This window comes from Berghia stephanieae, chromosome 1, assembly GCF_034508935.2.
Source record: "Berghia stephanieae isolate SIO BIC M18660-M18661 chromosome 1, UCSD_Bste_1.3, whole genome shotgun sequence".
Classification (NCBI taxonomy): Eukaryota; Metazoa; Mollusca; class Gastropoda; order Nudibranchia; family Aeolidiidae; genus Berghia; species Berghia stephanieae.
Genome location: NC_088360.1, coordinates 100,451,264 through 100,463,977, shown reverse-complemented (window position 1 = coordinate 100,463,977; position 12,714 = coordinate 100,451,264). Strand labels below are relative to the sequence as shown.

At 40.2% G+C, this 12,714-nt stretch overlaps 1 protein-coding gene across 3 annotated transcripts in view; it reads left to right on the top strand.

Annotated features, from left to right (window-relative positions):
- Positions 1-3,476: 3,476 nt before the first annotated feature.
- LOC144962540 (chitinase-3-like protein 1) overlaps positions 3,477-12,714 on the top strand; it is a 33,769-nt gene continuing 24,531 nt past the window's right edge. The window contains exons 1-2 of one of the 3 annotated variants that reach the window (XM_078895567.1): positions 3,520-3,605; positions 3,972-4,143. In XM_078895567.1, coding sequence (XP_078751693.1) covers positions 4,096-4,143 — 48 coding nt within the window. In that variant the 5' untranslated portion in view covers positions 3,520-3,605; positions 3,972-4,095. Of the gene's footprint in view, positions 4,144-12,714 lie in introns of all 3 variants that reach the window. The other 2 variants (XM_078895566.1, XM_078895565.1) reach the window with 2 other exon arrangements.

The window sequence follows — 12,714 nt, the reverse complement described above, 5'->3', positions numbered from 1 at the left end:
TAAAGAATGACAGTCGTTTATTGACTGAGAGAAAGGTAAAGTGAGTAAATGTGACTCATATATTAAGGTACAACGCATAGTTGAGTCATTGTGTTGTTCCCTTATATATGAGTCACACTTACTCACTTTATCTTTCTCTCCGTTTTTTTTTTTTGGCTCATTTAGGCACCTCTAGTGCGGCTATGTGGTCTAGTGGTATGACACTCGCTTTCGGATCGGAAGGTCCTGAGTTCGAGCCTCGCGCTCGGCGCATAGTTGAGTCCTTGTAAAAGGCCCTTTACTTGAACATTCTCTCACCGTATTCAGGTGTAAAATGAGTACCTGGCCGTTAACAGCGTTGTCTTTGTTCGAAAATTGTAATATCGCCTAACAGGCGTCATGTCCCGTCCTACATGTTAAATGTTGCTGTTGGCCAGGGACCCCCTGTAAAGCGCTTTGAGCACATTTAGTGGATATTGCCCTATATAAAGCTCAATTTTTAAAATTTTTTTTTAGTTTTTCGTTTATTGACATACATCTTGTTATTCTAAGCGTTTTCAATTTTAAAGTCAGATTTTGGATCTGGTTGACCCCGACACAGTACTGCATTGAGACGACATGTTACATATTATAAGAAACACCCGATTCACCCACACACCAATAGATAGTTCAAAGTTGACGTCACTCACGTCTTTGTTATTGTTTTTTGCCATCCGCGTTTATGAGTAATTCTCACTAAACTAGTATTAACCTCACTATAAACGTTAAAGTTACACACAGTTTTGTGTGTTGGTCCGTTATACTTCCGGATGGCAATGTTGTGAACTTCTTAGCCAAGCGCATACTATCTATAGACCAATAGGTCGTCCTGTTACAAGGCTAAATTTAATTAACGGGATGATGCACAGTCAAGATCTGCGTGTATTGAAGGAGGTCAATGGGAGGAGGATGTCTGTGGGCGAAGGACAAAATAAAACAAAACAAAAAAACACGACTGATGAAAGTAGACTTAAGGGGCGATCACATTGAAAGTTGTGGCTGTGACGATTTTATGTGGAGGATGGCTGTCGGCGAAGGACAAGATAAAACACCGCTGATGAAATAAGACTTAAGCAACGCCCACACTGATAGTTGTGCTTGTGACGTATTGTGTCACATATTATTTATTCAATCTCATCTCACTTCATCCGGTTCTTCTGGCCGTAACGGTCGTAGAAGAGACATGAGTGCAGCCTCGCCGGGCCAATCTTCGCATATCAGTCCTGTCTTCGGTTTCCTTATCAGGGTTTTTGCTGTCTAAAAAGGTCTAATGTAGTCTATGTGGTCTAGTAGTATGACACTCGCTTTTGGATCGGAAGGTCCTGCGTTCGAGCCTCGCTCGGCGCATAGTTGAGTCCTTGGAAAAGGCTCTTTACTCACATTATCTCACCGTACTCATGTGTAAAATCAGTAACTGACCGTTAACAGCGCTGTCTCTGTCGAAAAAAAAATTGTATCATCGCCTTACAGGAGCCATGTGTCGTTCTACATGTTAAATGTTGCTGTTGGTTAGGGACCCCTTGTAAAGCGCTTTGAGCACATTAAGTGGATATTGCAGAAAAGCTCAAGCTCAAGTTTAATCCGTGATGTTGTTCATGATTCATCCAGCATTTTGGTGGTCTCCCTCTTTTAACACCTCCTTGAAGTATCCCCGCAGAACTGTTTTTGTGAGGCTAGTATGGCGGGTCACAGGGTCAAATAATGAAAACTTCCTTCTTTTGACAGTAGCAAGGTTCTTGGGGGCCTGCAAAGTGTTCAATTGAAGCAAGTAGATACTATAATTTGGTCTTACTGTCTGTCCCTGAAATTTGAAGACAACTTGAATTCTATATTGGGAAACTAAAACTTTGTGAAGGAAAAATAGAAAGATTGGCCAGCTGTCCAGTTGTCCAGTTGAATTTTATGTTAAGTTGACGAGCTTACTTGTTTACTTGCTTATTATTGATAAATTGTTCATGTCAAAAATTGAATACATTCATTATAAAGATATTTAAAATTGAATCACTTTGTGAAGTGGCAGTAGCAGTAATGCTAAGAGTAGTAGTGGAAGTAGTAATAGAAGTAGTAGTATTAATAGTAGCAGCAGCAGTAGTAGTAGTAGTAGTAGTAGTAGTAGTAGTAGTAGTAGTAGTTGTTGTTGTTGTTGTAGTACTTTAGTAGTAGTAGTAGTAGTAGTAGTAGTAGTAGTAGTAGTAGTAGTAGTAGTAGTAGTAGTAGTAGTAGTAGTAGTAGTTGTTGTTGTTGTTGTTATTGTTGTAGTTGTTGTAGTTAGTAGTAGTAGTAGTAGTAGTAGTAGTAGTAGTAGTTCTTGTTCTTGTTGTTGTAGTTAGTAGTAGTAGTAGTAGTAGTAGTAGTAGTAGTAGTAGTAGTAGTAGTAGTAGTAGTTAGTAGTAGTAGTAATAGTAGTAGTAGTAGTAGTAGTAGTAGTAGTAGTAGTAAGTAGTAGTAGTAGTAGTAGTTTGTTGTTGTTGTTGTTGGTAGTGTTAGTATAGTATAGTAGTAGTAGTAGTAGTAGTAGTATAGTAGTATGTAGTAGTAGTAGTTGAGGTAGTAGTAGTAGGTAGTGAGTAGTAGTTAGGTAGTGTAGTAGTAGTAGTAGAGCAGTGTAGTAGTTTGTAGTAGTAGTAGTAGTAGTAGTAGTAGTAGTAGTAGTAAGTAGTAGTAGTAGTAGCAGTAGTTAGTAGTAGAGTAGTAGTAGTAGTATAGTAGTAGTAAGTAGTAGTAGTAGTAGTAGTAGCAGTAGTAGTAGTAGTAGTAGTAGTAGAGTAGTAGTATAGTAGTAGTAGTAGTAGTAGTAGTTAGTTAGTAGTAGAGTAGTAGAAATAGTAGCAGTAGTAGTTAGTAGTAGTAGTAGTAGTAGTAGTAGTAGTAGTAGTAGTAGATAGTAGTAGTAGTAGTAGTAGTAGATAGTAGTAGTGTAGTAGTAGTAGTAGTATATAGTAGTAGTAGTGTATATAGTATAGAATAGTAGTATTGTAGTTTAGTATAGTAGTAGTAGTAGTAGTAGTAGTAGTAGTAGTAGTAGTAGTATATAGTATAGTAGTGTTAGTTTTTTTTAGCAGTATAGTATAGTAGTAGTAGTAGTAGTAGTAGTAGTAGTAGTAGTAGTAATTCAGAGCAGTAGGGATCACTCAAATCATAGAAAGTAGTCTTAAAATATCTAACAAGATCCATTTCTATTTATATAGCAGTTTACCACTGATCTAGACTTCTTATTATTTTATTTATTTTTTTATTTTTTTTTTTTTTGCGCCATAAAATTGTATAGTCACACGATACTAACGGCCCCTCTGAAAAACGCGTGTAATGTGGACAGGCTGTAAGGCTAAAGGAGACATTAATGTACATTTAGCTTGTCCCCGTCCCCATCAGACACATGATACCCGTCACCTACCTACACGTACCCCTAGGGTGGGCTTTACCACGGGGGTCTGCCGTGTCCTAAGATGTTTTACAGTAATTCGGATATGTATGTATACAGGTAATTATCGTTTACGCAATGTCGTCATTTCGCGAGTTGTTACTGTAGCGTCGTTCACAACAATGGGGCAATGATGATAATTATAGTTTGTGGTTACTGATAGTAGGTACTCAATTTTTGATAGACAATGTTGATCTTGTAGGTTAAGAAACTAGGTATAGCTTTAAAGTAATCACCAAAGAAAGCCATTTAAGCACGTAATAGAAAAAAAGTAAACAGTTAACAAAAACATTATAAATAGAAAAACAATAATTTTTTTGTTTAAACGTTATATTTTGAATCACGGGAAAGTTAGATATAGCAAGACACTTTGAAATAAACCTCCATACTTAGGTGGATACATAAAAATATTTCTGTCATTTTATTCAGTGGATAATTCAGCTTATTCCTTAAAGAACTGGATATACTATAAGATTATACAATACTGAACTTTCAAATCTTATTTATTTCAACTATCACATTTTGAAATAAGGAGTATTTTAACAATAAAAAAAGCAGTGATTAAACTAAAGTTTCGCAAAAGAATAATTGAGGGGATTTGATATGAACTAATGTTGATTAGTGTCCATTGTTTGATATCCGGATAACGCGTTGTCATGATTAAATACCAAGAGCATGGATTTTCCAGTTTCGGAAACACAAAGGTAGGATCAAGTACCATGACATTTGATATTATTGACATTTTGTATATGTTTTATGTGAAACTTATAAATCGATGGTCGACGGATCAAACCTCTGAAGTCTCAATTTTCACGATCTGCAGATCAACACTCTTAAGTGAGCTTTGCGCACCATGTTTTATTGAATTTTGGGCGTATCAGACCTCTGATGACATCATAATAAATAAAACATGGTGCGCAAAGCCCATATATAGACTTCAGAGTTTTCATCCCCCGATCGTGAACATCAGGACTACAGAGGTTTGATCCGCCGATCGTGACAATCGGGACTTCAGAGGTTTGATCCGCCGATCGTGAAAATCGAGACTTCAGAGTTTTGATCCGCCGATCGTGAAAATCGGGACTTCAGAGTTTTGATCCGCCGATCGTGAAAATCTGGACTTCAGAGGTTTGATCCGCCGGTCGTGAAAATCGGGAGTTCAGAGGTTTGATCCGTCGACCATCGATATATAACCCACCGGTCTCAGAGAGGTTTTATGCCGGAATGAACCGGATATTGGAAATTGAATTTATAGCCACTAATTTGAAAACTTTGGGTTAATTTCTCTTCCATATGATGGAGAATTTGTACTATTTCTTGCATTGCACTAAGCGCCAAAGCTTGAATTTCTCATTATTTTATTCCTAAATTCACTCTTCGTAGCCCGATTCATCTCGACATAATATCGTTTTGAGACGATGGGTCACAACTTTGCAAAAGTACAAAGGTGACACGTCAAACAGATGTTGATATTGGAAATTAAATTACGATTCTTGTTTATTTACGATTATTGATTATTTGTACGTTACATATATTATCTATATAATTTGAAACCGCGATTTAGGTATATATATATATATATATATATATATATATATTATATATATATATATATATATATATATATATATATATATATATATATGGAAAATTATTGTCAAATTTACAATAATTGTTAAAAATGTTATCGATGTATTAAAGTTACAAAGGTTTTTAAAGCCTACTAATCCTACTCACAAACGAAATAATACCACCGCCGCAAAACGGTATTAAGTTTGGGGATAAACCAAATATGTGAATTTTAGGTTTAAAACGTTCAGAAATATGAAATGGACCTATTTTACAGAGGAATAAACAGGGACGGCTGGTAATATTGGGCAGGGTGGGCAAATACCAGCCTGTTTTTTTTTTTTCAAGTTATAAGCTGTATTACCAGGTCCGAAATAATCTAATTTAAATTAGATAATTTTAAAAGTTAGTACTTAAACTTGATACTTCGTACTGAAATCAATTTGTATGTATTTTTGATAGATTGCGAATCACCATGCACCCCGTAATGCATAAACCAGGATACGCTCCTGTTCTTTTTTATCACCCCCCCCCCCTTTCCCAACCACTCCACTCCGCCCACATCGTCATCTCATCGTCACGTCGCCTGACGGTAGCAGCTTCTTATGGTTCACACTATTATGTTATGACGATCGACCCAATCAGCAAAGTCCGGTCCGCATTCGTGCACCGTCGCGAACCCGCCTGGTAGCATCGTCACAACACACCTTTCTACTAGATGCTCTGCCGTTCGGGTTCTTGCCCACAGCGTGGACATAAAGGACAGGAAGTTAGACCCCACTGATGTAACGCACCGGCCGTTAGGCAGCTCCTCGACTGAAGCCGATTCGCAGCTACCCAGTGTCTCCTCTTACTGGTATCAAAGCCTGGCAACTTCTCACCAAGCTTAGAGGAGTGTAGGTCCCCGCCCCCACGAGGGATTGAATTCGTCCAAACCGACTTCCATCTCGTATGTGCAGCTCTGTCCGTAGTCAGGGATTCTGCGTACAAGGGTTGCCGGACTTATTTCGGCTCGAAACGGGGGCACCGTTCATTATGCGCATGAGAGGGGTATCCCCATTCCCTCTCTCTTTGATCTTACTCAGCCAGTTTCCCGTAATGGTCTCCCTCCGGACATCGGGGGCTGGATCGCTGCCATTACCGGGCCCCATTCTCTAGGGGTTGTTGCTAGCGTTCCCGACACTATGTGCATCGACTTGCGAAGTTTTACATCCACCTTCTCAACGTTTCTGCTTCTACCCCACACTGGAGCGCAATACTCCGCGGTGGAATAGCATAGTGCCAGGGCGGATGTTCTCAGGAGCGCTTGGCTAGCGCCCCAAGTCGATCCCGCCAGCTTCCTCAGAAGACTATTCCGCTTCTCTATCTTCCGGGCAACCCCTTCGAGATGAACCCGATAGGTAAGGCTGCGATCCAGCGTCACCCCTAAATATTTTGGACGCGGCTCATATGGGAGTGGCTGGTCCCCGACTAGGACATTCAGTTTACGGGTGTGCCAGCCACTGCATAAGTGAAATGCAGTGGCCACGGTTTTTGAAGTGTTCATCTTCAGGTACCACTTGTCAAAGTAGGATTTGAGTCTGGTGACGTCCTCGCTGAGTACGCTCTCGAGACGGGTCCACACTTTACTCTGAGTAACGAGTGCCCAGTCGTCTGCGTATCCCAGCCTCAGGGAGGAAGTGTTCGGCATATCGCCAATGTAAACGTTAAACAACATTGGCGCAAGGACCGACCCCTGAGGGACCCCATTCTTCAATTTCCTAACTTTGCTCGTGACGTCTCCCAGCGCGACGGGGAATTGCCTTTCCCCTAAGATCGAAGAGAACAACTTCAAGGTCTTTTTGCACCTTATGATTTTTGCAAGTTTGAGCATTAACCCATCGCACCAGACCGTATCGTACGCCGCTGATAGGTCTATAAACACAGCACCTGTTTGCTGTTTTCTCTCGAACCCGTGCTCAATATGCTCTGTAAGGGCAATGACCTGCTCCGTGGTGCACCTCCCTTCCCTGAAGCCTGCCTGCTCAGGTGGCAGGGCAGCGTCTAGGACCGGCCCCCATCGGTTTAATAGAACACGCTCCAACAATTTGTAAAGACAGCTCAGCAGCGATATGGGTCTGTAACTGTCTGCCTCCTTCGCCGGCTTCCCTGGCTTCAGGATGGCAACTATCTTCGCATGCTTCCACACTTGTGGAAGCTTTCCGTTTGCAAGGATGTCAGACATTGCCTCTGCTAGCCAGGCCCGTGCCCTGGGGCCCAGATGCGTCACCATATCGGGATATACACCATCTATCCCAGCTGCTTTGCCGTTCTTCACTTCGCTAATGGCTGCACCCACTTCTCGGGACTGAACGGGGCCGTCCAGTCCGACTCCTCCGCAGGTAGCGAGTCCAGAATCGTACGGTACGCCTTGCGGACACCGCGCTCAAAAGCCTGATTAGGGATCCGCTTGCTACGGTTCTTAATATTCTTGGCAATTGTGTCTGCCTCGCATTCCGGTGCAGCCTTCGCGAAATTCCGATCTGGGTCCAATTTCTTTATCAAACGCCAAGCGTGGCGGCTGAAGTGTGTAAAGTCGAGACTTTCCACGGTCTCCTGCCACCGTTGCTTCCTTCCCTCTGCCAGAGACTGAAGTAGTCTATCGGCTGTGTCCTGGGACTGGGTCTGCTGGTACTCTCGGTACAGCTCTTCCGACTCTGCTGTCCAGCAAGGGGTGTAGAATTTCCGTTTGCCCCGTGGAATAGAGCGTTGAGCGCTCTTAACCAGTAGCCTACTAAATCTGGTTATATTCTTGGACTTGGGAGGAATGGCAGGGCAGACCTGCTCGATATAGGAACTGAATTCCTCCCAGTCAGCCTTCCTGAAATTCCATCTGCAAAGTGGGAGAGACTGCACCCTCGGTATTGTCACCCCAGCTGTGACAAGAACCGGCCTGTGCTGGCTATGCGGAAAGTCCCCGAGGACTGTCCGCTTCACCTGCAGCGGTTCACCGTTCGCGCCTTTCGTTACGAAGGGTGAGGTCTGGAGTATACTCCTTCTTATGGCGGGTACCCCGGAAGGTACCCTTGGCTGTAGGATCGTACACTAGGTGTAGATCATTACAGTCCATCCATGAGCGGAGTTGTCTTCCTGCCTCGTTGCAGTCTCGGTAGCCCCATTCGTGATGGTGGCTATTAAAGTCTCCCAGACAGATGGAAGGATGGCTGACCACCGGTACCGGTGGTGTAGTCCAAGTCGCTCTAGGTGGTTTGTAAATATTATGCAAACACAGTCCACCTACTTCCACGGAAATTCGGTTCACCCCATTGCTGTCCGTTACGCTCTCAATGACCCTTACCTTCGATGGCTCTTTAGCGTAAACGCTAACCCCTCCTTTGAGCCTCGAAGTGTCCTCGCGTTGGACCACCGTATAGCCTGGGATCTGGAATCGGGAAGATTGCGCGCCTGAATAAAGGTGGGTCTCCTGTAAAAGGAGGATATCAACGCAATGAACGGCCAGTAGCTTTGATAAAAGCTCATTTTTTGCCATACTCTGGCTCTCGACGTTCAGGGACAATATACGCGTCAGTTCGCCATCCCCGCCGTCGGATTTTCCAATCGGCAGGCCGCGAATCGATTGATGCATGGACGTTTGCTTTTTTCTCGGACGTGCCGACGACCCGGGCGGCACGAACGCGGTATTATTTGGCTAGGCGGCAGACCGCTTCGCCATTGACGGGACTGGTTGGGACTCGACATAAGGACAATAGTGTGGCGCCCGGGATAGGGCTGCTATTCGGGCACCGGGTTTGGATCAAATTTAGTCACACACCGGGGCGAGCAGCTCATGTGGCTCGTTGGCTCGATACCCGGGATGGTCTCGTGACGGTCGACCGGGATTTACACCTTTGCCCTCCCGTGTGCCTCAAGCCCCCTCACCAACTGCAAGGTAAAGATCCACGAGGGGGCATGACGGTGATTTTGCTGTCTGGCCTCTCTAGTTCTAGGTCGGGCTAATTCAAATGAGCCCACCTTATAAACCAGTGAGCACTAAATAGAGATTTTGGCAAACGAACTTTTTTTTTATTTATTGCCTTACTTGTGCTGGTACCATTGATGTAATAACATTGGGAAGGTTCAAGTATTGAATTAAATGTATCAATTTACTAATATTATATCAAGTTAGTGTAATAGAATGACCATTCTATCTAATGTTATTTGATTTTGTACTCTATTGCTCTTTACTACTTGTCGCTACCATCACTATTTAAATGTATGCAAGACTGTTGACTGTGTGCCTCTGTGGTTGATATCAACATTCCTTTACTCGTGTGTGTTACTATGACCAATAGTACACTGTGTGTTGTGTGTTAAGCCCTTACACAGGTAGTCTCTCGATGTAGTACTATTTTTATCTTCGGCTGGGTGTGACTTCTGGCCTGATACTATATTTTTGTGTGCTTTCATCACTTCACATCGTTATAACTTCATTTTAACAACTATGATCATTTACAAATTTATATCACTAATTCTGGCAAATCATAGCTTTCTAGCCACCTACCTTGAGTCATCTAAATCTACTTGGTTCTTCTATATACTTAATAATTGCTACTTAAATATTTCATACAGCCATGCCATAACGTTAACGCCTTTGATTACTAATTACGAGCTTAACATTTACTCTTTAACTCTGCAATTCACTATGATTGATTTTGTAGCATAACTCTTTAGTTTAGACTTATTCGTTCCTTCATACATGTCCCATGTTATTTGCATTAATTTGTTTAAATCATGAAGATGCACACAACTCGATCGAGTTTACTCACTTCAGTCTACGCATCACTTTACCTGGACCAGTGACGTAGGTGCTTTCCCTGACGTCCGCGCTAAATCTATTTTTAACTGCTATAGCTAATATTGTGTAGATGAGATTCTTCTGCCATTGATTCGTTTCATTCATTCATTGATCCATTCATTGCTACACGCCTATAGAATACGATACAAAAGAATGATCTGTTCCATTGTTCCTGAATAAAGAATTCATCATTATACATCCTGGCCTTTGTTGTTTGATCGCCTCCACTACCCTGGAGTGGATGGGCTAGGACTCGGGTAGACTATGGTGTCTCCGGACTTGACTGTGGTGTGTGCTCTTCGCTCATGAAATCAACTCCCTACTTCTACTTCTGACACATGAAGTCATGCTACTACTATCACTAACAGTAGTACTAAACTGTCACTTCATTGTCTCGATCTATCTTCCTCACTTGAGCACCACCGCCGCAGTTACAGTCTGGAACTCTTAAGTCGACCCCGGGACCGAATCCATTCACTCCCACCACGGCCTCTACACTCTGCCAATACTACCACTACCACTCGCCGGCATCAACTACCCGGTTGTCTCCATCAGTAACACACTCGCCGGCATCAACTACCCGGTTGTCTCTATCACACTCGCCGGCATCAGCTACCCGGTTGTCTGACTCTATTACATTAGTATTAACTTGTGTTGTTTTAATATATTTGTTTATCCATTTAAATTATCTCTTTTTTTTCTCGTTTTCTTTAGTGTTTCTCAAAATTCATTTATTTAAATTGTTGTCGTATTTGAGTGTTTGTTTTTTTTTTTTTTTTTTTTTAAACAAATTAATTTGTTCCTTTTTTAAAAAAAATTCTTAAAGTAATTACCGCTGTATTTTTATTGCCAGACTAAATATTTTTGCAAAACAATGTATTTTCTATTGCATTCCCTCTAATAAAACACTTTTATTCAGAAGTCACGACTAAATAAATATATAAAATACAACCCCCACCATTTTGGTTTACTCAAAAATTGAATTAGTATACGAGAAATACTCTTCTGAGAAAGGAGAGAGTTGAATTCTAAGTTATAGAGGAAATAAAGACGTTTAAAGAAAGGGTGGGCAGATTCCGTACTTGCCCGTCCTGAAGCTAATACATACATAATAGTTCGCGATGAAGAATCGGGAAGCTAGGGGTTGGTTGGGTAAGGAGTAAAGATAACACGGTCGTTATTGTTATAGTCTAACGAATGCATGAGGAGAGATTGGTAGCATTATTTAATTTGTCTTAATTGTATTGTATGAATTATTGGCGAAAGCCTAAGATTAAGTAAACTTTGTTTTTAATTTGTCTTTTTTTGACTATGGAACTGATACTTGTCATAGCAGACCTGCCTACTTGAAATAGGAAAATAAAAATCGTAGTTTTCAGGGTTAATAAAATGGTAGATATTTTAACTATCCTTTAAAAAAATCACCGGAATTTTCGTCTATTAAGGTATCAAATTTTTAAAAAACGAGAAAAACGGATTGGAAACGTAATAATGATGGTGATGGTGGTGGTGGTAATAGTGATGGTGGTGGTAGTAATGATGATGGTATATTATTATTATTATTATTATTATTATTATTATTATTATTATTATTATTATTATTATTATTATTATTATTATTATTATTATTATTATTATTATTATTATATATTATTATTATTATTGTACGTATTGGTGGTATTACGATTGTTGTATTTTTTTTGTGGTTATTAATGGTAACAATTTATTGTTTTGGTTCCATTTACCATTTTTTTCCACTTTCATGTATGTTGTCATCAAAGTGTATGATTTAATGGCGAAAGCCTAAGATTGAATAAACTTTGTAATATCGTACGGTAATCATCATTGTCGACGACATCGTCGTTGCCATCATTATCATCATCATTAACAAAAACAACAACATTAACAACAAATACTACAATAGCAATAAAAACAATATCAACATCATCATATAATTTTCGTCATCGTCTCCACAACTATCATTCTAATCAACAGCACCACCAAAACCACTACCATAATTACATCCTCCCTCACCGTCTCCTCTTCCTCCTCCTCCTCCTCCACCACCACCACCATCGCTACCATTATTCCAACTGCTACCACCACCGGCACAATCATTCTAACCACCAAGAGAGCAGTAAAAATGATGCAATTTGAGCTCTGAATGAAACTCGAGTCATATCGCGGTTGTTGCTTCTCGATGAAAAATTTAAAGTTACTACGTACTTCTGAAAATGTAACAGAAATATCAATCTCGCCGTTGAGGGATTAAAGCATCTCTTTAATTTTTCGAGTGAACGAAATGGACTTGTATTGTCAAGGTGTTGTCGCATTTTGTCTCGTCGCTTTATTTTTTTGTTGTATTCTCTTTCGTGATTCCTTTTTGATTACGTTTGGAATAATTAAAATCTACTGGTATTGTCCTTTCATTGTGAATGTGATTATTTGTGGTTGAAATATTTTATTTTTTTAAAGTTGAAATATATAATATATATATATATATATATATATATATATATATATATATATATGTATATATATATATATATATATATATATATATATATATATATATATATATATGTATATATATATATATATATATATATATATATATATATATATATATATATATATATATATATATATATGACCGAATCATCTTTGCCCCACCACTATAAATAGGCTAGAACCGCCACTGGGAATAAACATTGTATATTCTTCTCAATAAATCATATATAGAGCATTATATAACGTAATATCCCCTAGATGTGCTCAAAGCGGTGTCAAAAGCCAACAATTGTAGGACGAGACATGACGCCTGGACCTGAGTACGCGGAGAGAATGTGACTAAAGAGTCTTTTCCAAGGAC